The 24,217-nt window shown below is 43.5% G+C and overlaps 3 protein-coding genes and 1 long non-coding RNA gene across 7 annotated transcripts; 3 read left to right on the forward strand and 1 right to left on the reverse strand.

Annotated features, from left to right (window-relative positions):
* The first annotated feature begins 1,324 nt into the window (after positions 1 to 1,324).
* Positions 1,325 to 6,636, forward strand: LOC131131526 (uncharacterized). The gene is made up of 3 exons (XR_013625444.1): positions 1,325 to 1,397; positions 5,520 to 5,612; positions 5,741 to 6,636. It is a non-coding gene; the product is annotated as an uncharacterized LOC131131526 (long non-coding RNA).
* On the reverse strand, positions 3,212 to 6,602 carry znf518b (zinc finger protein 518B). Its single transcript, XM_058076288.2, has 2 exons — positions 6,453 to 6,602; positions 3,212 to 6,093 (listed from the first exon to the last, which is right to left on the reverse strand). Exon 2 carries the CDS (start codon positions 5,995 to 5,997, stop codon positions 3,703 to 3,705), a length of 2,295 nt encoding a protein of 764 aa, XP_057932271.2. The 5' UTR covers positions 5,998 to 6,093; positions 6,453 to 6,602; the 3' UTR covers positions 3,212 to 3,702.
* A 263-nt stretch (positions 6,637 to 6,899) lies between the features above and the next one.
* Positions 6,900 to 14,511, forward strand: gsr (glutathione reductase). Of its 3 annotated transcripts, XM_058076644.2 has the most exons (14): positions 6,900 to 7,010; positions 7,099 to 7,192; positions 7,523 to 7,706; positions 8,936 to 8,962; positions 9,060 to 9,148; positions 9,434 to 9,503; positions 9,729 to 9,876; positions 10,422 to 10,476; positions 10,566 to 10,665; positions 10,747 to 11,001; positions 11,803 to 11,914; positions 13,167 to 13,298; positions 13,368 to 13,501; positions 13,593 to 14,511. In XM_058076644.2, the coding sequence occupies exons 2-14, from the start codon at positions 7,131 to 7,133 to the stop codon at positions 13,740 to 13,742; spliced, it is 1,518 nt and encodes a 505-aa protein (XP_057932627.2). In that variant the 5' UTR covers positions 6,900 to 7,010; positions 7,099 to 7,130; the 3' UTR covers positions 13,743 to 14,511. The 3 variants fall into 3 exon arrangements, with proteins under 3 accessions (XP_057932627.2, XP_057932626.2, XP_057932628.2); XM_058076643.2 differs by having other exon boundaries at positions 6,949 to 7,192; XM_058076645.2 differs by lacking the exon at positions 7,523 to 7,706 and having other exon boundaries at positions 6,953 to 7,192; positions 13,593 to 14,509.
* Positions 14,512 to 14,758: 247 nt separating this feature from the next.
* slc30a9 (solute carrier family 30 member 9) lies at positions 14,759 to 22,902 on the forward strand. 2 transcript variants are annotated; one of them, XM_078788529.1, is made up of 18 exons: positions 14,759 to 14,901; positions 15,263 to 15,394; positions 16,386 to 16,493; positions 16,581 to 16,628; positions 16,903 to 17,002; positions 17,130 to 17,222; positions 17,300 to 17,382; positions 17,845 to 17,903; positions 18,118 to 18,185; positions 18,917 to 19,075; positions 19,166 to 19,301; positions 19,389 to 19,428; positions 19,507 to 19,578; positions 20,661 to 20,768; positions 20,959 to 21,124; positions 21,205 to 21,334; positions 21,408 to 21,521; positions 21,601 to 22,902. In XM_078788529.1, the coding sequence occupies exons 2-18, from the start codon at positions 15,304 to 15,306 to the stop codon at positions 21,643 to 21,645; spliced, it is 1,620 nt and encodes a 539-aa protein (XP_078644655.1). In that variant the 5' UTR covers positions 14,759 to 14,901; positions 15,263 to 15,303; the 3' UTR covers positions 21,646 to 22,902. The 2 variants fall into 2 exon arrangements, with proteins under 2 accessions (XP_078644655.1, XP_057932621.2); XM_058076638.2 differs by having other exon boundaries at positions 16,314 to 16,493; positions 21,601 to 22,900.
* Positions 22,903 to 24,217: the final 1,315 nt, after the last annotated feature.

Genomic DNA, 24,217 nt, shown 5'->3' on the forward strand with positions numbered 1-24,217 from the left:
AAGTGTAACTCTGGGTGGATTATTTCAAGTTTAGTTGAGTTTTATTGTGCAAGGTTTGCTGTATATGGAATGAAATAAAATTTGTCTCCTTTCTTTGATAAAATGTTTCAGTTTGGCATTGAATCCAGAGATGAAATGCTTTCCGACAGACCAAAAGAATGTCACCACGTTCCTGCCCACATAAATTGATGATTCATTAGATTTATTTGACACGTATCATTTGTTCGGACGCAACATTTTATTCCTGAACATTTCTACGCTTTGTGTCGCATGAAAAAGAAGCGGCGACGTGGTCATCATCGAATGCAGCATTCAGCAGCAGAAACTTTCAAGGTTTAATCCACTATAATGTGTATGTGAGGTATCACAAGAAGCTTCCACAAGCTCCTTGATGCCCACGGTGAAGCCTCCGTCAGCCACCACACGCCTTTTAATATTTGTATGTTCCAGTTTCATCTTTATAATCTCTCTTTCCTTCTTTCATGTGAGTCATCCAAGACCGCTTCCCATGACCCACTAATCTCTGCAAAGTAGACCAGACAAGGCCCTGCTGAGTGTTGCTGCACACTTGCAAAATCCAATTCCAAGTCGGAGTCCGCCTCATGGGACTTTGGATTTCACAGTCTGGACGGAACTTTTGATTGTGAGTCTGTTTGTGTGTGTGTGTGTGCGTGTGTAATGCCTTCTTGTCACTCACAAAACGACTGAATTGTACTGACCGTGATGGCTCAGGAAGTTGTAGTACTACTACTCTGCCTTGCACCAGAAGCTCCGTTGAATATAATGAACCAATATAAATTTGCCATACACAGGCAATACAAGAGCATGCAGGGAATGAAAGCGGAGTGAGGATGTGAGAGGGACGTCATGCTGAGCCAACATGATGCTCCAGCGGCTCTCCAGGGCCATCTGTTGGCTGTTTCACGCTGCGGGAGATTACAATTATCCAGGAGAGAAGGAAACATGGGAGTGTGAACACGCTCCCCTCAGATTTACCTCTTTTTTGTGTGTGTTGTACTCTCTCAAATTGGAATCAGGAACTTCATACTGAACTTGTATTTGAATTAAATAGACAGCTCTCGGCTGATAATCAATACAGAGAATGAGCTGTAAGTACAATAAACCAGTCTTAACTTGACTTCAGTTATTACGGTTACGTGAGAGAAAACGTGGTGTTACCCGTCAGTGTGTTCAGCCCCAAACCGCGGTAAGGGGCGGCCTGACTTGGGCGGAGAAAAAGAACACGGCTGCACTTCCTGGTTCACAGGTCACGCGCTACCCGCCCCACATCGCTGGCCAAACACATGCCTGCAACGGTGGTGACGTCACTCTGAAATGAGCCAATGAAATACTTTGTTTACTTGACAAGAGCTGAGAGAACCATGGCTAGCTCAAAAGTAAGAAAAGTTTTTTTATTGTTATTTTTTATTATTAACTTATATTGTTAAGGGTAAAAAAAAGACTTTGGACACCCTTGACGTAGTGGGCTAACATCTTGCTTCCATGAGAGCCTAAGCAATACTGCCGTGCCCTTGTTCACCTTCTCCAATCGTGGCATTGATGAGTAGCGTTCATGCTAGTCAAATATGCTCTCGTTGTGAAGTGGGCCCAGATATTGTATGATTGGCTTATAGTGTGAGTTCGCCCTTCCCACGGCACCCCCGATTTTAGGACACAGGGTGAGAGGTACGAGATCCACACTATGAATCATAATATGGATTGAGACTGGGACCAAATGCTGGAGAAGTACGGTAAACAAAATAATCTGCTTTCGTTTTATTCAAGGTAAAATCTAGCGTTTCCGAATAAGTACATAAAGTTTAGTTGCAAGCCGTTTCACCCCCTAACGGTACATGAATTTACCTTTGATGAGTGTAGAGTCCATTCTGGGCCACCCTAACAAGATTAAAGCTTTAGCCCCATCTGCAGGATGTCCTATGGTATTACACCATACGGCCAATATACAAATTCCACCTCAACTTGAGGTGATCAAAAAAAACAACCACCAATTTTAAGGTCATGACCATCATTAACACACTTTTAATAGAAAAAACTACAGTAATAAAAACATGGTACATGATAACACAGATGACACTGGTGTTGAAAAAGGCTAAAGTAAAACATGTAAAAACACATTCAAGTTGGGATGGAAGTAGCCATAGTAGTAGTACTGTAGTAAGCTTCTCTCAGCGGGGCTTGAGGACCATTCATATTTTCATAACTTGAGAGCATCAGCGAACACTTCATTAGCCACTGCATGACATGCCATCCGGCACAAGAGTTGTATGCAACCACTATATTAGACACACTGCTATGTTATTACCAGGCTTACAGCTTTTCACAGTCAATGTGTAAAAAGAAAAGGAGCGTATACTTTTATTATTCAGTTTGTGCATTTCAGCATCTGCCTGCATTGAGCTTGGGTTCAGTCAACGGAGCATTTCAGTTGTCTATGTAGCTGCAGAATTTTGGACAGTATTCTAACAAATGAGGGGTGTCCAAAGTTTTGAAAATGATTTGCTATGACAAAATCTATAGTGTCAATGTTTTGTTCCAATTGAGCATATATTGACTTACATTGAAGTGGTTTTAGCATCTTTAATGTGCAAAGGTCTCTGTAATGGTTGGCACCTCTGTACTGTACTGTGTAAGTGTTGTGGCTGCTAAGTATAGCTGTACATATACAAAAATAAAAGGGCATGAGATGGAAATGTACATTATATACACATTGACGACAAACTAAAAAATCCGAAACTTTTGACCTCAGCATATTTCTCAGTGGGGTTACATTAAAAATATGTTAACTAAGCAATGCAAAAGCGCATACCGAACAAAGAAAACTGAACAATTGAAATGTCCGAACTGAAGCTGCCAAGCCTTGAAAACACAACATGGATGGTGCATTCAGGTGCTTCTTTTCAAGGGGGTAAAACCTATCCACCTCAATACAATAACAAACTTTTTTTTTTGTATTTACACAAAGCATGATATTTTATCCACTTGTATTCATTTGTGTCAATATTCACAATGACATACATTTTGGAAGTAGGCCATACATAGCTTCGACATGAATGGATTCTGATGTATGGAGCCATTAGTGACACTTTTTTTTATATGAATGGATTTTGACACTAAGTGTGCAAAAACCTGCAAAAAAAAATATTTCACATACTGATCTATTACTAAAAACTGGGAATTGTTTTTTTTTGGGGGGGGGGGGGATTTGCAGTAAAATGCTGTGTTGTTAGGGTAATGCATGATAAGAAATGAATACTTTTTCTCTGGGATTAAGTCTCTTGAGATGAAGCCATCTCAAATAGTGGCTGTCCTCAACTTGCAGGGAAATATGTCTAAAAAAATCTCTCTCCGTTCAATATAACCTTCTCACTTACAGTAAATGTATTTTGCAGCTACAGACTACATCCATCCATCTATGCTACGAGTCGCTAGTAAGACTTTACAAATGTTTGAATGAAATGCTTGGCTGTGTTCTTGCAAACAGAATCCCTCTGAGGCTTCCTGCACAGCCACTAAAAGACAAATCATTGATTATTAGTACAGAAGCTCACATTAGAAAGTATGAATTGTACCAAAATGTCCATAATTGTACAGCGGGGAATGTTTTTTTTCGAGTGTTATATCTAAAATAGTTCTGTAGTCTTCATTGTAAATGTAAAAGTTTTTTTTTCTCATGTGTGAGCATCATGGGGAGACCCTCACAGTGCATCCCATGACCTCATATTTCTGTCCCATCACTTTGCCCAGCCTCATCTTTAATATTTGGCACTTTGCGGGCTTTTCTGGGCTTCCGGTGTCGGTAATACTGTCAACGGTCTCCTGGACGGGAAACCGTGGTTTTGGGTGATTAAGGATAACCACAGGCTGATCCGGGCCCGGCTGCGTCACCAGTTGGTCCGCCTTGAGCGGCATCAGTTGGATCTCGGTGCGGATACTCGGCGCAGATGTCGGAGGGTCGGAATTTGACGCTGCGGGTTCCGGTTCATTCGCGCTGCTCGTCCACGCGCCGCATTCGTCCACTCTCATTAAAGATACGGTCAAGAATTTTGACATGTCATACATGGGATTCACAACAGCAGCAGAAGAAGAAGAAGAAACCGACTTGTTATTCCGAACTGGCTTATTGTTTTCCGATTTCAGGAATGGAACATCTTTGTCCGTCTGTGTCATGCTGTTTTTCTCCCCATTTGGATTGTTTTTCTCCTCTTTAATGTCATTCCGTGCCGGGATAGGCAAGTGTTCAATCATTTTGTCAGGCCCTTCCACTTTCACAGGGCCACAGGCCAATACCCGATCTTGGATGTCGACAGCTGGATTCAGGTTCTTGGAGTTGTGGAGTTTGTCCATGTCGATGCCCTGCAAAGCCATGACTAGCGGCTGCATGGTACCCTGAGCCTCTTCTGGTTGTTGGCTCAAGGAAAACACGGAGGAGATGACTGGGAAGCTCTCCGGCTCTGGCGCTTTATCCCTGGAGCGGACACCCTGTGGCCAATTTGGGAGGCTGGACTTGGAGCAGGAGGAAGCGATGGGTGCTTTGACAGATGAGGACTCGCTGAGCATCTGTCGCAACGTGGAGGGAGCTGGGAAAGACGTCTGAGGAGGAGTGCTATCCTGGCCAAGCTTGATCGTCGGAGGTGCCCCTCGGACAGCTGAACCCGAAGGAACATCCGAGGAGGTTGATTTCCGATTTGCCGTGGCGATTCCTGCTGATGTATTCTTAATTTTGGAGTTGTCGTGGAGATGAACTACATCGGGTTCAACTTTAACAGACGTCAACAAGTCTCGAAAGGAACTTTTTGTCACAACTGTTTTTGTGACGGGAATACTCTTTTGACGCTCTGGAATACTCGGTCGCCTTTCATCTGTTTTTTGCGCAGAAACACATGGTCCTTTTTTGTCTCGGTGCGGGAGGCACGCCGCCCTGCTGGCTTGGCTGGTGAAAATGACGGCGTCAGGTTTCGCTCGATCGGTAACAGCTTTGTTCCATGTAGCCGGGATTTCCATCGTTTCTCTTACGGGATTGTGGTGCATTTTGGAAACTTTGTTGGGGTAGTTGGCCAGGTCGACAACTTCCTGAGATGTCCTCTTTATCGGTGCTTGGTTCGAGACAAGGATTTTGGACGTGCTGACTGGGATTCTGTCAGGACGTTGTGCACAGGCCACACTTGTTTCAAACTGCTTTTTGTTCACAAAGCACATCCCCGCGTTTGTCGAATTTGTCGCATTTGGAGGATTCAATTTGGGTGCTAAGGTCTTCCCGGCGGTGAGGTTTTGTTCTACTGCTGACCTGGAGTCTTTCCTGACGGCCTCGTTTTCTTGTTGCGAGACCAGCCTCAGTTTTAGCTCCTTTGACCCATTGACTGTTTTCACTTCAACAAGTTCCACCAGGCACCCAGGTGGGATGGACACTTCATCAGGGAGCGACACCGTCAAAGCCCTGTTAGTAACATTATTTGAAACACAATTTGAATGATTAATGAGCTTTGTGTTCATTGTCCGAGTGTTCTGTGCGCCCTTGTTGAGTCTCACGGCAGGTGTGCTGAGGCTTGGGACATTCACTCCGACTGGCTGCCGTGTTGATGCTTCAGAGCGGGGTAAGGCATTGGAGGCTTGTGGATTTTTAGTCCAGCCAAGTCCTTGACCACTGTTTTTATTATGCACACGCTCAATGTGTTTCAACATGCAACGGTTCCTCATGTAGCCCTGTCCACAATGTGGGCAGGTGAACGTGTGCTTGATATGTTGCTGCAGGTGGGCGTTCAACTCCTCCTTGCTGGATAACGTTTTCTGGCAATAAAAGCAGTGCAGATTCGACGCCGTGTGCTCAAGCATATGTCTCTTGAACAGCTCTGTATCCGACGATGCAAATCCACATTTGTCGCAGCGTGCCATCACGGAGGAGCTAATTGACTGGACCAGGACGGGCGCTTGCGTGCTGTACACCATGGTGGGGAAGCGTTGATAGGTGACGGGCTTCATGTTGAGGGGGTCACCCGGCAGCAGCAGCAGCTCCACCCACTTCCACAGCTTCACATCACAGTACACATCAGATTCTGCTTCTGCTGGAGAATGATGCTGTGTAGCAGAAGAGGAGACGAGAAAGACATGGTGTAAGGTTTTGATGATAAACAGAGCACAGCCCCTCCCCCTACATTGCTCATTCTTACGGTCTGATCCACGCAACCCTCGATACGTTTGTCAACAAAAGCCTTGACAACACGCCCTGAAGCAGAGTTACTAAATTAAATTTAATAACATAAATCTGTAGGGTTTTTGCCCCCACTGGTGGCGTGGGGGGTGTCGACGTTTCCTCTGATTGCAAAGTGAAGGCCCAACCAGTGAGGCTTTGCTAGGACAAGAGGGGTCGCAAAGACGACGCCCCGGTTCGGAGGAAAAATGCCTATTCGTCTGGCAGATAAATGCCGCTTACGTACCTTTGGTGAAATTGTGTACTTGTAGGTTAAGATAAGACGTTTAAAACATTATTGCTGGATGGTTTCCTGGTGGTTGTCAACGCTGCAAATCGGGGGATCTTTTCAACGTTAGCTTCGTGTTGCTTAGCTTGACTACTCCGGAAAACATAAATATGCCTTCAAAATAAGACGACACATTATTTCATTAAACAGTTAAATGGTTGGAACATTTAAGTTCCTTTTATTTCATCATTTCTAAATACCAATTGTTTATTCTGAACTAAATTTATTAATTTAAGTTGTGTAATTAAGTAACGTTTTATGATATTATTCAAGTGGCGTTTTATTTTGACAGTCAAAACCGGATAATTGCCTCTTGATTTATTTGATGGCAGGCAGACTGAGCGTAGCACCGGTGCTATTCTTTGCGGAATTATACGTAAGGTACGCTACGTTTTGTGTACAATGACGTGACTTACGCTGGGTTCTTACGGCTGCTTTCGAAAATGACTTCAACGTCCTGATTGGTTGCGAGCTTTCCTTTACCGGAAGAACAACTCTTTCGTATTGTTTACTTTAGTAAATGCAACGCGAATGTGTCCTTCAAACACAGGATTGCTCTTTTAACATATTTAAATTTGTGAAACCGGCTGTTTTATCGCACTAGCTTGATGCAGTGAGGCACAAAATGGTGAAAATATGCTCTTTGTGAAGATAAGCAGCGTTCTTCAAACGGTGTCCATTTCACTCGCACTGCCGAGGTATGTTTAGATGTTATTTTTTACTTGTACATAAATAGTCATAAACCTTGATGAAACTGTATAAAGAGTAGTTATTGCTATTAAAGTTCTGTCGCCGCTGTGGTTCACACCTGTTGTTGAAAAGTGAGCGTCACCGGGACCATTGTGGGCACGTTTTCTAGGATTTGCACACCATTGTTGCATTTCATAATGACACAGCAGTGCAGCTTTTTTCATTGACCCTCCCACTCGTCCTCCCACGCGTGTCAGCTTCCTGGTTATGGCGCTGTTAACTCGCCTAACTCGTACACGAACCCCCTTCATTGTCTTCTACTCCTCGTCCGTCATCAGACATCGACCTTCCTCGCATTTCCGGGTGATCCGTCGCAGCATGGCAACAACAACAACAGGGGTGACCCGGTTCGACTTTCTGGTGATCGGCGGCGGCTCGGGGGGGCTAGCCGGGGCACGGAGGGCGGCGGAGCTGGGCGCCACCGCCGCCGTAATCGAGGGTCACAAACTCGGAGGTACCTGCGTGAGTAACAATTCAAACACCTGACACCTGGAGCCTCTGGACGCCTCTGGTATACCGTAAAGTATGTAAAAGACAAGCACGGAGATATTCATCACGTCCCCTTCTGTTACAGTGCCCATATGACTAGTCTGCTCCTTATCTTATGTTGTGCAACGTATACTTAAATATTCAATATTATGCATACGGTATATGTGCACAATTCTCCACAATACATACACTATACTTCATGACGCATAATAATGCATATTATATGATATATATTATGCTTTCCGAGACCCTAAAAGCAAACTCCCTTCACACTGCTGACAATACGCGCATCTCAATTAGGGTGTTGGTGATGGGGGTGAAGAGTATGGAAGAAAGAAGGGCTAGGGGTGGTTGGATTGAGGGTGTATATTGGACAAGGACTTCTTGATATTGTATGACTTTGATCGGGAGCTACTGCTGTAGATTGCCAAGGTAGTTTGGGAACAGGAAAAACTTCCTGAGCTCTTTATTTATTTATTGAGATGCACCAGCTAATAATAATATCATTTGTCAAAGATAACCCAACACCCCTCTTTTGATTTTTCAGTATGCGGGCCTTAGTGGAAAAAGTTGGGACATCCCTGCTATAAAATGGTTATTGGGCAGTAATCCTCATTGGAGCAGCCCAAAAAGTCAGCTGGGATAGGCTCCCTTGACCAGAATCAGGACAAGCATTGATGAATGGATGGATAAAAATGAATTGTTTTTGGAAGCATTTATGCATTTGCTAAATAGAAGAGTCTTGCATATGTAAGTTGTGTATGTGTACGCACTATTATAGTGTAACTGAAGGGAAGTTGCATAAATTGGAGGAAACTGCTCCTATAGTTTCACTCCACCATTGCTTATTGCATTCAACCAAAAAACATAATTCTGTTAAACCTCCACATTTATGGAAATTGTTTCAAATATTAATGACAACATATGGTTCCGTTTATTTCCCACATGTTTAACAAAGTTACATTACGGAGCATCATATAATGAGGAAGCAGAGCTTCTCCATGTCTTGCATAGTTTGTTCACTTCCTTTGTTTAACATGTTACAATTTCCTGCCAGGAAAGGAAATAATTGAGAATTTTCAGCAATGAAAAATAAATACAGGAGTGAAACCCGCCTGTTGTGCAGGCAAACACTTATGATAGTGGTTGTAGCAGATATTATTGTATAAATTTAGTGTTAAGAATATTTTCCTCTCTGCCAGGTCAATGTTGGCTGCGTCCCAAAAAAGGTAGGCTTTTCTGTCATTTCCCTTCATTGAGAAATCACCATGCCATGACTTTATACCAAAATAAGAGTCATCTTTTTTCCTTTTCTTTTCTCCGCAGGTCATGTGGAATGCAGCGGTGCACGCCGAGTACCTCCACGACCACGCCGACTACGGCTTTGAGGTTGGAAGCGTTCGTTTCAGCTGGGAGTAAGTGACTTTGTAGCGCTAAGAACATCCACTCTGCCACGTCATGTCTTGTTTATGCTGCACTGAAGTCAAGGTTTCTAGAAAGGCAGGGCTCAGGAAGGAGTGGTCCAAACAAAGTAGATAGGGATCAGTGACATGTTTTATACATACAGTTTAAGGCTGGACTGGAATTTTTAAGGTGTGCCTACGTGTGATTCATTCAACAGATTTATTGTCCTTCTTAATAGACGAGAAAGAAAATAACATTCATGCAACCCTTGATTTTTTGCCATATGTTATTTTCAGAGCACTGAAAACAAAACGGGATGCTTATGTCCGTCGTCTGAACCACATTTATCGCAACAATCTCGACAAGGTAAGAAAAAAATCTTTGCATTGAGTCTCTAATGACTTTGTCTGTTAAATAATATAATATACAATAAAAATATATCATATAATATAAATAGCAACAGGTGACTCACAGGTTTCTTTTGGAATTGTTCTACCTGTTACTATGCATGACAGGCATTGATTGACATTTCCAACACCACATACTGTATGTATCGCCAACCTCAACAAGACGCATTTGCTTCTCCGACAGGCAAAAATCCAAACCATCGAAGGTCACGCCAGATTCACTAGCGATCCTGAGCCCACGGTGGAGGTAAGCGGCAGGAAGTACACAGCGCCACACATCCTCATCGCCACCGGAGGGGAGCCTTCTGTGTTGAGCGATGCCGAGGTTCCAGGTGCGGACTTTGGAAGAAATTTACTCAGAGTTCTAATTAGTAGGGGGGTCCTCCACACTGGGGGCTGTGTCGGGTCTGCTGAGGGGGTGCTGTCCTTGGGTCCCTTCCACCCGGCCGACTGTGGTTCCTCCCTTTTGATGTGGGGGAGTCAGGGGACCCGGGTGCTGGTCCCCCGATGGCACGGCCTGCGGCTCCTCCCAGTGCGGATGGCCCCAAAGGTGGCGTTTCCTTGATCCTCAGTGTCATGCCATGTCTCCCTACTGTGTGTGCGTGTGTGTGTGTGTGTGTGTGTGTGTGGGTGGGTGTCTAGTATGGAGGGTAGGAGGGAGGGGCTTTCTTTGTTTTGCTTTTTAATTGTGGTAATTGTTATTAATTCTGTAAAGCACTTTGTGTTGGATGTCCTTGCAGGAAAAGTGCTCTACAAATAAAGTTGATTTGATTTGATTAGTAATCAGATTTTATGTGAAGGGCATGCATGACCTCTTTTACTCTCCTAATTATTATAAAAGTACTAGTAATAATTATTAAAATATAATTGAATACAGGAGCAAGTCTTGGCATCACCAGTGATGGCTTTTTTGACCTTGAAAGTCTTCCAAAGTAAGAAGCTCATTGAAACTGTTATTGATTGATGTTAAAAAATGTGACTTTGTATTGAGCCCCCCCCCCCCCCCCCCCCCTGTCAAAAGACGTAGTGTCGTCGTGGGTGCTGGCTACATTGCTGTGGAAATGGCGGGCATCCTTACCACCCTGGGCTCCAAAACCTCCCTCATCATACGACAGAGTGAAGTGAGAAAAGCTTTAAATGGCGCATGCGTACCTTATGATGTGTCCAATGAATATAGTGATGGCCAGACATTGTCATGGTAGGTTTTGAGGAACTTTGACAGTTTCATCAGCACAAACTGCACCAAAGAGCTGCAGAACTCGGGCGTCGACTTGTGGAAGAACTCTCAGGTGAAGTCGGTGCATAAAACCGACGCGGGGCTGGAAGTGACGCTCGCCACCATAGACCCGGAGAAGGGTAACGGCGAGGAGAAGATCAGTACAATTCAAGAGGTGGACTGTCTTCTGTGGGCTATCGGAAGGAAGCCCAACACGTTTGGGCTGAACATCGGCCAGTTGGTATGTCCTCTCATGACCTTTGTGCTTTGATCACCTTCATTCCAGCTGTTTCATGTCTACCATGTCAAATTATTGTTGAGACTTATTGAAATGTTATTGGGTGTATTCCTCTAATCCAAATTGAGAACACATTTTTAATGGAAAAAAATGGAAAATTTGTTCCAGGGTCAAACTCTCGCCATCATAAAACCTGTAACAATCTGATAACTTGTGCAAAAAGCTTTCTAGATCTTCCGATCTGCACCTATTCCAAAATTTACGGCCATATTTATGCCCATATAAGGAAGTCGGTGACTTCTCACAAGCCTCACTGTGACGTCACAGGCAGCCTGATTGTTCGTATGCAATATATATGAAAAACGTAAATGACTTTTTTCTTATCTATGAACCAGTCTTTTTGTCCTTCATTTTTTCTTTGCAGCTGTTAGGGAATTGTCAGTGTGTCTGTATGTTTATACACAGAAGTAAAGAGTGAATGGCAAATGCTTGTGCTAGCTCGGCGTGTGTAATAACGGATTAAAAGGGCACTGAGTGTGTTTTTAGTGGCAGAGCTGTGTTTCTTCTATTTATGGTTCATTGAGAAAGGTAAGCTAGCTGCTGTTGGATTGCCCATTAACAGAAGGTTCCCACATTGCTCTTGTTTGACGACAAAGTCCTTCTCATGTAGCTAATATAACCAAGATGTTGTGTAGCTACAACTATGATAATAAAGATTCAGCTAGATTATCATTTATCTTGAATTACAGCTCTTATTAGCGTACTGTAATGTAAATGTGTATGCCTTCTGTGTGTGTGTGTTAGGGTGTGGACACGGATGACAGAGGCCACATTGTGGTGGACGAGTACCAGAACACGAGTCGACCAGGAATCTACGCAGTGGGAGATGTTTGTGGCAAAGCGCTTCTCACACCCGGTAAGACGTGCCTTCAAGTGTATTAATACAATATGAAGTGGAGTAGTAGATGCTGTATTCACAGCTTATCTGGAATGGGGGTGTGGTGTGAGATAAGACAACATGCCCTCCACCCAGAGTTGCTGGGTCAAATGAGGTCTACGCATTTCATTCAGTCACATCATCTATTGTACCAAGGGGGGGTTCTACTTCAAAAACAATCACATTGCTGTTTATTAGTCATAAATACTATACTGTTACCCACGTTCAGATATTGCCAGCATACATGTAATACAAATATTTTATACTATATCAAATATAGTAAGTACAACAATTTTACATGTTTTTTTGGACCAATCTTGCTCAAACTTTACACACATGTGTCCCTAATGGTATGTTTTGTTTTTTTGTGACAATTCGGCTAAACACCCTAAAGCAGGGGTCTCAAACTCAATTTACTTGGGGGCCGCTGGAGCTCGGGTCTAGGTGAGACTGGGCCGCATCAGGTTTTCCAAAAAAAAAAAACGCATTTATTAAAACAAAAAAAAACTTCACTTTGGTTCCAATTTTCTACAAGAAAAGCTCTGATAAAATATTCCACTGTTCTCAAATATCTTACTTTTTATTTTTCTGTACAAAATAAGATGAAAAATAAATAAACAAATCAAGAATAAAGAAAATCAATCAATCAGTAATAAATAAATATAATAATAATAATAATAAAAACTTAGGAAAGCACATATAGTTGGTGGGTAGACAAAAGATTATTTTCAGATTAAAATGAACAAAGCATTATTAGAGCCCTGTAGACATGACAAAACACGACTATAGTCACATTTATACTCTTTTTATTTACAACATATTTACAACTTGAGACACATGCTAACTCGCAAACGAGAGAGCTAGCGACCTAAACGGTAGCCTTCAAGTTATTTCCTTTCAACTTAAATAGCCAAAAACTTACCACTTCCACACGGATAGGGAGGATAACTATTAACGGTTATTTAACCTTTAACATGAACATGAATCAAACGTAATAATTTTTTCTGGGTACATGATACCATACAGCATCCATATCAAAATCAAACATTAAACTTTCATATCAAGGCGGGGGCCTCAAACTAGTGTTTATATGTGCCCTGTGATTGGCTGGTGACCAGTCCAGGGAGTACCCCGCCTCTCACCTGAAGACAGCTGGGATAGGCTCCAGCACCCCCGCGACCCTCGTGAGGATAAGCGGTAGAAAATGAATGAATGTTTCGTGTCTTGTCAGTTGCCATCGCTGCAGGCAGGAAGCTAGCACACAGACTGTTTGAGGGCAAGAAGGACTCCAAGTTGGACTACTCGAATATTCCCACGGTGGTGTTCAGCCACCCGCCTATTGGCACCGTGGGCCTCACAGAAGGTAAGCTGGCTGAAGATCCTCCGATGTTTCCCACATCCACCCTTACTCCCGTTTGTTTTATTCCTACAGAGGAGGCCATCATAGCCAGAGGCAAGGAGAACGTGAAGGTCTACAAGACGTCCTTCACGTCACTCTACCATGCCATCACCAGCCGCAAGAGCCCGTGCATTATGAAGCTAGTGTGTGCTGGCAAGGAGGAAACGGTAGCCTTCTGTGTCCGCTTTTTAAAAAATGTTTCCTACTTCTCTATTCGGGGTACATATAACAGCTTACAGCGTTGTTTTTACCCCTCAGGTGGTGGGTCTGCACATGCAGGGTCTGGGCTGTGACGAGATGCTGCAAGGCTTCGCTGTGGCCGTCAAACTCGGTGCTACCAAAGCGGACTTTGACAAGACAGTCGCCATTCACCCCACCTCTTCAGAGGAGCTTGTTACCATGCGTTAGGAGGACACAAGATACCATCGCCAAAGGTTATAGTCTAGTATGAAGATTTGCTTTCTAAAACCATACGCTGACCCAAATGGAACACAACTGAGATGTGGCTTTCTGAAATTGTACTGTAGGTCATGATGACTGAGTGATATAATTATAATGATTCCATTTTAATAATTGGTGTGAAATGGAAGTGATGCATCTGGATGGCAAGTCCAAAGACCTCAATCTTATTGTATTATGTTGTCAGTCATTCGTCAAAACACTCCCTCAAAAGACAGCAATGAGGGCGTACAACACTGCACTGAAAAATAAACATGCATTCTGTTTTCATACCTGTTGTTGGGATTCTGTTGCTTTTATTGTGCATGTATGTGTGTGTGTGTTTTGTTTGCTTTTTTGCTGTGTTGTAATGGTTTAATATGGCATAGGATATAATTTATCTACTTATTTCCAACATGCTTAACAAAGTTACATTAAGTACATCACATGTACACGTTTGAAAAGGAATAGAGGGAAGCAAACTTTTTTTCTACTAGGAAAATAAAATAATCTGTAATAACAGCCGGATTAGTTGAGTACATACTGAGAAAAACATTGTATAGTGAGGAAAATATATATTGTCACATCCATACTGTGCATATGTTTATTATCTGTATAATCTGCAATAGCCATATTATAGTCATTTATATATCCTCACTGTATTATAGTCACAGCCATTTACAGCTCTATTCTATTTCTACATGTACTTACTACTAAGGTACTTATAAAATTGCACTTCTGGTTGGATGCTAACTGCATTTTGTTGCCCTGTACAAGGGACATGAGCAATAACAATAAAGTTTAATCTAATCTAATCTATATACACGAGAGAAATAATTCAGTTATTTCAATCCACAATACGTCGAATGCTTATTCGTTTCAGTTGAACGCTTTTTACGTATATACTATGTTTGAGTACGCAGGTATGACGCTAGTACTAAATATCGCGATAAGTGGGATTTCACGAGACTTTTGGTCCTCACGACGTGCCGCTCTCACCCCCACCAGAAGATTAGCGTCACAGGTCACGTGTTCATTATGTTTGTAGCATTCGCCGGAGTCGCCGCTTGTTGTCCATAGATTCGCAAAATGGAAACAGACTATGCAGAACAAACTTCACCGGAGTAAGGTACGACTTTTTATGGAGTATCTTGAGCGATTACAGCCGCGAGTTTGCTTAGTTTGAATCTGTGTGTCGATTAAATTGGTTAACATTACGTTCTTTCTGTTAGCTTATGGCGCTAGCTAACTTTGTGAAATAAGAGCGTTAGCTCATCGATGAAGGGATTTGTTGACGTCATCATAATTGGTCAAAATACGTATTGATAGTACGTTTTTATTAGTGTGTATGACCGGTTTAGCTGGACTTCTTCGGCGGTTGCCATGCCTCCAGTGGCGAGGACTTGGAAGAGTTAATCTGTTTGAATGAGGTTAAGTTGTCATGCGGTTCTGCTAGCATATCTAACCCGGATTCTCTGTCACTTTGCCAGCTCCTCTCCGTCCGTAGCGTCCGAGCCCGGCTCCAGCCAGGATGTTCCCCAGCCTGGCCCACAGACCGTGGCAGGTCTTCTGCAGGGTCTCCTGGCGGCACAAGGCGAGCTTTCCCCAGCCCCAGTGTCTCGGTGAGGTCCAACACCAGCTTAGGAAAGATGCACTCCAAATCTTAAGACCGGGGAGAATTTAAAAAGATGCGCTTTTTGCACCGTTGGATTACAACCAATGGAAGTAGAGCATGAACATGCAAAATGAAACCAAAAAACGTGTGCATTTTTTGGGAAACCTAACCCTAAACAGGCTGATCAAAAGTGTTTAAAAATCATTTTCTGTGATGTATTTAAAAGTGATTTTTTTAAACAACAATGTGTCCCCTTGGTTTACAGCACAGTAAACTGCTGAGTCATGCAATGTCTGTAATGCAACACCTCCTTGCCAGTTATACAGGGTCACTTTTTTCATAAGCAAAATCAATAGATTTTAAGCTGTTCATATTTAACATAGGCTGCAGGGCTCGGAGACCCGAGTTCGATTTCACCCTCGGCCATCTCTGTGTGGAGTTTGCATGTTCTCCCCATCCATGCTTGGGTTTTCTCCGGGTACTCCGGTTTCCTCCCACATTCCAAAAACATGCTAGGTTAATTGGTGAATCCAAATTGTCCATAAGTATGAATGTGAGTGTGAATGGTTGTTTGTCTATATGTGCCCTGTGATTGGCTGGCCACCAGTCCAGGGTGTACCCCGCCTCTTGCCCGAAGACAGCTGGGATAGGCTTCAGCACCCCCGCGACTCTCGTGAGGATAAGCGGTAGAAAATGAATATTTAACGTAGAAATATGTACGCTATAATCCTGTCCTGTCATTTATTTTTTCTGTTCATAAAATGCAGCAAAAATTGGCATATTTCACACAGTGGCAAATGGTGATTAATTCTGATTAGTTAATTTGAAGACTGATTAATAATTAAATTATTCTTAAGAGTTAGCTAAGGAGTGTGTTAGCTCAGCTTTGTTGAATTATTGTTGGTTTTACTCTTTTGGTCTGGAAGGTTGGCAAACTGGAAATGCATTTAGCTTCTGGGTTAGCCCCCCGGACTGCCGTGTCGCCTCACTGATTGCAGGCAAAGTCCAATACTACTCCACCTCTGGAAACGGCAAAGACGAGCCACCAAAATCTCCATCGGACACAACTGAAAAGGCGACTGCAAAATCTGGCACACCGACAGCAGGTGATGAACTTTACTTAACATTGCCATCACAACTTCTCTTTTTTTTCAATGGCGTCCTTCTATTTGTGATAAATGTTTCTTTCATAGGTTCACCACTTAAGGGGCTAACCAAACTTGAAACAATACAAGTGAAAGGTAAAGTCATGCGTGACCACTTTTTTAAACAAGCTTCTAAGAAACCTACATAAACATGACCTAACCTTTTTTGTATTCTGTACGAATATATACTGGTGTGAAGCATCATTTTTTCTATTTAGTGCTTGGGACAAACCATGAACATAAGTAGCACTCAGTAGACTTCCGCCAAGGCAGAACCGTTTGAATCTGTGCCAGTTGTGCAGCATGATAGATTCCCACCCTCTTTTCATGATGTAAACATAAACCTCCCTGATGTTTCTGCTGCATCCAGTCAGGGCCGTCCTGAAAAAGCGTGAATATGGAACCAAGTACACCCAGAACAACTTCATCACAGCCGTTAGAGCCATGAATGAGTTCTGTCTCAAACCGAGGTATCCCTTCAATGCTACTACTTTGCCGTTGTGCATGCTTCCGGTTAATAAGTAACCGTGCTGCTGTGATTAGCTAACAAGGAGCAGCAACATCTCACACGAGCGTTTCCTCTGTGTGCACTTTCAGTGACCTGGAGCAGCTGCGCAAAATCCGAAGGCGCAGCCCCCATGATGACACAGAGGCCTTCACCGTGTTCCTGCGCTCAGATGTGGAGGCAAAGTCAGTGTAAACACACTTAGCCATTCACTCCAATGTCCTTTTCATTGATTTGATTTGTTTCTCTCTCGGCCCATTAGAGCTCTGGATGTGTGGGGAAGCCAGGAAGCTCTCACCAGGGAGAGAAATCTCCGCAAGGAGGTGGAGCGAGAGTACCAAGAAAGTAGGTGTTCACTTCCTGTATGCTGTCATTTGCTTTTAATAACCAATGTACACTTTATTTTGTTATGCATGTTATGCATATTATTATTATTATTATTGACATGCTTGACCAATTTACTCATTAGAAAAGTATGGATGCAATGGGTTTTAAATGTAATAACGCACCATGGATGATTCCATAATGATACTCAGTAACACTGACAATCATTGTTTGTCTCCTGGCTGCACGGCAGCCGAGTGGTTAGCGAGCAGACCCGAGTTCAATTGACGTTAATTGGCCACTCCAAATGGTCCATAGGTATAAATGTGAGTGTGGTTTGTTTATATGTGCCCTGTGATTGGCTGGCCACCAGTCCAGGGTGTACCCCGCCCCTCAGAAGACAACTGGGATAGGCTCCAGCACGCCCGCGACCATCGTGAGGATAGAAAATGAATCAATGTTTCTCTCTATGTTGACCTACAGATATCTTTCGCAGTCAGCAGCTGTTGAAGGAATACAAAGATTTTTGGGGGAACACAAAGGTGAGCCTCTTGATGTGTTGTACTTGGGCTTGTCACAATGACAATAATTGTCCTACAAATGATTGCCTCTGTGTGTAATATTTTGGTATCCTTATTCGGTGACATGAGGGGCACAGCTCTCATTATGATGCAATTCAGTTCTACCGCTAAACTGTTTTTGAAGCTTCTCGTTAGTAATTCCACAGCTCATTTTTTGTGCCCTGTTCTCTTAAAGCCACGGTCAGGCCAGAGGGCGACGTTTCTCCAAGGGCCGGGTAAAGTGGTCATGGTCGCCATTTGCATGTAAGTTCTCATTTTGCAGTTCGACACGTCAACACTACAGAGTTAGGCACATCGATATGTCTTTCAAAGTTATTTCTTCAACTTCAACCATATCGAAATCTGGGTTTGCATGATATGGAATTACAATATAGCATGTCTTATAAGTAGTATTTTTAAGTATAATTCAGACTTTTGAAGCTAGAGTAGCTCATCCATTCATTCATTCATTTTCTACCGCTTTTTCCTCACGACGGTCGCGGGGGTGCTGGAGCCTATCCCAGCTGTCTTCGGCCGAGAGGCGGGGTACACCCCGGACTAGTGGCCAGCCAATCCCAGGGCACATATAGACAAACAACCATTCACACTCACATTCATACCTATGGACAATTTGGAGTGGCCAATTAACCTAGCATGTTTTTGGAATGTGGGAGGAAACCGGAGTACCCGGAGAAAACCCACACATGCACGGGGAGAACATGCAAACTCCACACAGAGATGGCCGAGGGTGGAGTAGCTCATCCAGTGTAACAAAAAAAAGACTGAATTGTGTGTCACATGAGCCTCTATGTGCGACTTAATTACGATAATTGCGTTAGAGTTCACAAGCAGTCACATGAAGACATTCCCTACAATGAGAACATGCATAAAGACACTCTTCTGGAGATTACGGCCTTCTGAATGACTCACTCAAAATAACAGACTACTCCCTATCTACCGGTCTGGTTTAACCTCCTGCTATTCTTGGTCTACAGAAATGGACTGAACTTCTTTTTCAAGCTACTGGCGTGGGTTTACACTGGCTCGGCCAGCATGTTCTCCGAGGCCATCCACTCCTTGGCCGACACCTGCAATCAGGCCCTGCTGGCTTTGGGTATTAGCCAGTCTATCCGCAACCCAGACGCAGTGCACCCGTATGACTTTTCATTTCCTGTTTATCTTGAGCAAACCCCAGAGCACCAACGTTAAAGAAATAAAATCAAACTATGGTCTTTCTCCATCAGCTATGGCTTCTCCAACATGCGCTACATCGCCTCCCTCATCAGCGGTGTGGGTATTTTTATGATGGGCGCTGGCCTCTCCTGGTACCATGGCATCATGGGATTGCTGCACCCAGCGCCCATTGAGTCCTTACTATGGGTGAGTCTGCCCCCCCTCCCCCTTCCTATTGTACAATATATACAGTATATGAAGTTAAATACAACTCCATCCGTTGTTTTGTGGCAGGCGTACTGCATTTTGGCAGGTTCTCTGGTGTCTGAAGGAGGTAGGTCTTATTTCATTTACACACAGCCCTTCAGATTGCTGCACTACTTACGCTATATTGCCTTTTTTTATCCTCCAGCCACACTACTTGTTGCAATCAATGAGATCAAGAGAAGCGCCCACCAACATGGACTCTCATTTTATGAATATGGTGCGTACATTTGAGATACTCAAGCATCAAGCGTCATGTGAGTAGTTTCCTGCTGTCGCTCACAATGCATCTTTCATTGGAAAATGTATGCGTATATATCGCCACCAAGGCCAAGCAATAATGGCAGAGATTGATGGATTTTTTTTTTTTATCTCCTTTTGTGTTTTAGGCAGGGGGGATTTTTCACACAGGGCTGTGTAGGCATGGATTTCTCCTCCCTTAAAGATTAAGTTTCATTTAAAAACTACATTTTATGTTCAGTTGTGTTGTCACAATATTTAAATTTGCGTGTGACAAACTTTCATTTGTTTATTCATTTTCTACCACTTTTCCTCACGAGGGTTGCGGGGGGTGCTGGAGCCTATCCCAGCTGTCTTCGGGCGATAGGCGGGGTACACCCTGGGCTGGTCGCCAGCCAATCACAGGGGTGTGACACACTTAAAATAAGAAATCTGGAAGGGGGCAAACACTTTACACCAGTATGTGTTGGGCAAATTTCTCATGTAGAATAGAATACATTTAGTTGTTTTACCTTTGCAAAACAAAGGGCGGTCTGTAGGTGTCTGGCCAAGAGTGGCCTGTGGGAACTCTAATACTCCATATCATGCAAATGAATACATTACAAGAGAAAGGAGAAATTCTTGTCACTCCCCCGATGCCGCCCTCATGTATGGGGGTTAGCCTACACCCATTCTTCTTCTGGCATGGTTTGTCTCACCCATGCTAGATAACCTCCTGACTGGGAGGTCAACCATTTGGTGGGACCTTCTGATGTCCCGTCCTGTGAAGGGGGAGCTTTGATCAAAGAATGACCTCCTCCGACACTGTCCCTAACCCCAGGTTACAGATAGCCTCCTGCTGTGCCCGCTATCCTTGAACAGACAGCAGGATGTGCTCCGATTTAAAAAAATAAATAAATAAATAAATAAAAAGTTGAAGCTCTAGGCCATAAAGTAATTCACACAATGTGTAACCGATGTTGTACCTATGAAATGTACATTTTTCCATCCCAATTCTGACAAAGACCTAAGCAGTCTCCCCAAGCCACTGAATGTATGTAATGGTGGTACGGTTGTGTGCAGTGATGCAGAGTCGAGACCCGAGCACAAACGTAGTGCTGCTTGAGGATACCGCTGCTGTGCTGGGGGTCATTTTGGCTGCAGGCTGCATGGGACTGACCTCACTCACAGGTAAGCAGGAGGTCCTTCTCCCTGTAGTAACACAGTATGTTACAAAAAAGAATGGTACTTTATTCCTGATACGTCCAGTAAGGACCAGAGTATCGTTCAATTGAAGTATCTCCAGCTCTTGCTTTTGGTTGATACTATTTCTCTTCTGAATGACCCTCTCGAGTTGATAAGCAATTGTTTACCCACGTAGGTAACCCTTACTACGACAGCCTGGGCTCGTTGGGAGTGGGAACGCTGCTCGGCACCGTCTCGGCCTTCCTCATCTACACAAACACAGAGGCACTGCTGGGGCGCTCCATACAGGCCGAGCGCGTCCAGAAACTGACAGAGTTCTTAGAAAACGACCCAGCTGTGAGGTCAGCATATGAGCGTTTTCCTCGCACAGGGTCTTGAGGACTCCATTTTATGCTTTTGTGTTGGTGTGTGTCATGAGCAGAGCCATCCACGACGTGAAGGCCACTGACATGGGACTGAGCAAAGTTCGCTTTAAGGCGGAAGTCGACTTTGATGGCCGAGTGGTCACTCGCTCTTATTTGGAAAAGCAGGACATCGACCAAATCCTCATTGTAGGTCCCGCATGTCATTTGTTATATTTCCTTGATGTATCATCCAAAATAAACGCTCCTTTTTTCTCTGTAGGACATTCAGCAGGTGAAGACACCCGAAGATCTGGAGAACTTCATGCTCAAACACGGTGAGAACATCATCGACACGCTAGGTGCTGAGGTGGACCGTTTGGAGAAAGAACTCAAGGTAACAAAACTAACCTTTAAAAAAAAATCCTGTTTAAAATGATATTTCTTCTGGTCATATCACTCTCTTCTTCCAACAGGAACGCAACCCAGAGGTCCGCCACGTAGACTTGGAGATCCTATAATAGAACAACCTGCCAGATGGAGAAGACAAAGGATCTTCTGCCTCCCATTCCATACAAAACAAACCTCCACCTCCTCACAGGTTTCAGTGCAGAATAGTGTGGAAGCATCTATAAGGACGTGTGAGATCCACCCTGAGAGGTTTGAGCGCTGTTGCGGCCAGTGGTGCTACCAGATATAATCCAAGTTTATCGCAAAAGTTCCAAAAATGTATCCTCAAATTTCAGTACCGGTATGCACGTTATCAATCGTTGGCGTCAGGGGTTTTCAAAGGTCTGCGTAGTGAAGCTTCCTGTCAAGGAAGGTAAAACTTTACAGGCTGGGGCTTCCCATACTAATTACAGAAAAAAATAGATTTTAGTCTTTTTTTTGTGGAATCTTGCACTGCCCACAGACTCTGTTTCCACTCTCAATGAAGGAAGTAAACAAATCAAATGGAGCTTCTTCACCTCACACTTTGAAAGCCCACTGTTCCACAACTCTACATCACATCGTGATCAAACTACAAACAAACTACAGCCAACTTGAAACACATTTTTTAATAGATTTTATTATGAATAGTAAAAACAATATGGTCTTATAAAGTACGGTAGATCCCCACTATTTGCGTGGATGTTACCAAATGCAACATACTTACAAAACATGCATTTAGTTTTGTCAAAATATCTTCCTACTGGAAAATATCGAGTGAATCCACTTGTGAGACAGCGCCCTCTGCTGGATTCATAGTGCAGCACTATGCAGCACAAAAAACATCCCCCTTCTATCAAGGAACAATTTAAACAGAGGAAAATATCTGGGGGAGCAAATACTGAACCATAAATTGGTGGGGCTCTACGGTATAGAGAAAAATATCTTTGAGCACAGTCTTAAAATATTACTAAGATAAACATGAAACCCATTCATGGCATATGTAAACCAACAGGGTATAAGAAATATATATTTTTCTTTGCTGACGGGATACAGTATAGGAATTTATCTTTGTGCATGCATCATCACGCTCAAATTCACTGGCCAGTGCTTTTAATTTGAAGCCGTATTCCAGATACAAGCTACAGATGTCTCAATATTATGACGTTATTTCGGGGCCCAGAGTCATTTCATCCTGGTGAGGAGGGATGGAGATACATATTTGTGAAGGTGTTCATAGTACCATACTTGACTTTGGGGGGTGGGGGGCCGCCGAGGGCATTCCATTATGTTGCCACTGATGCAGGAGTTGGAACAAATTTGGAATAATTTATTAAATTATTTTGATTTCTGTTTGGTGCTGTGGTTGTCCTTTTTATGTTGACATTTCTCTCTGTACAATATGTATGTAAATATGTATTTTTTCTCTCTAATCAGTATCTATTCTGCTTGCGGTGGTGTACCATTGTTGTCAGATATGATGCAACTCATGAAGGTAAATAGGGCAGCCAAACTATAAGAAACAGCTGAAGCAGAACAGTAGCACACCATTCCCCACACCATGAAACATGGCTGCAGAAGTCCCATTTTGAACTTGCAAGTGTATACTCCTCCACTAGATGGCGCCGTTGCACCACTAGTACGGAGGAGGGGGGCGTTGACGTCAAATTTTTTTTTCTAAAAAAGCATTTCCAAGCCGTCTGCGCATTGACCCACCATTCCAAAACATGACGCTCGCCACCGCGACTGGACCTTTCTCCCAAGAACTGCAGGTTTTGTTTTTGTTAACCGCCGTTATTGTTAGTGTTGTCGTGCATGCGTGTGTTGTGTGTGTGCGTTCTCCATTGTCCAAGGTGATGTATTTGAACCATTGGTTACAATAGAAATGTTGCCAAAATGCGTTTTTTTCCATCACTGGTTTTGTTCTGAAGACGCGTTTTGGATGTGTTTTTTTCCCACCCCACCCTTTCTCTTTCTCCATCAGATGGGGGCGCAGTTTCCTACCCCCCCCCAATCCATCCATCCATCCATCCAACCATCACACGGCCTGCCATCTGCAAGAATCACAACCCATAATCATCATCATCATGGCTAACCTCTTCTTTACCCACACCAGGTGTGTATCTAAAGGGGGGACAACAAGAACTGGTGGTGATGGTGTGTCAATGGCGGTCTTCTTGCATGCTCTACACTGTGAGCCTCTTTACGGTGCTGCCTTGTGTGATCATGTTCAAGCAGCATTGTACAGGGCTATGACAGCACAGAGACATGGGCAGCCGGCGGTGACATCATCCTTTAGTGTATTTTTCTTTGCACCGTGAAGAAGCAACATGACCCACTTGTTTCATGCACAGCCGTGTAGTCGCCGTTGTCTGTGCAGAAACAATGTATCAAATTAGACCCAGGATGTCTTTTCTTTTTCCCGTACGGGAAGCTTTGAACTGCTCCACAGTCAAGACAAAAGGCCAGTATGTGATGAGTAACCGTGTCAATGTTTGTCTCTCAGCATTCGCACGACCCCTTTTGTACTGAGATGCTCCCGTGGCTCAAAATAGTCCCATTCGGTGAATGCTGAGAGACATCATTCACACGAATGCTGCGCTGCACAAAATGTGTTTTTCTTCAGCGTAGATGCTGAGAGACCAGCATTCATAATTATCTTCA

The sequence above is a fragment of the Doryrhamphus excisus genome, linkage group LG23 (assembly GCF_037039965.1).
Source record: "Doryrhamphus excisus strain RoL-2023G ecotype Guam linkage group LG23, RoL_Dexc_Guam_v1.1, whole genome shotgun sequence".
Classification (NCBI taxonomy): Eukaryota; Metazoa; Chordata; class Actinopteri; order Syngnathiformes; family Syngnathidae; genus Doryrhamphus; species Doryrhamphus excisus.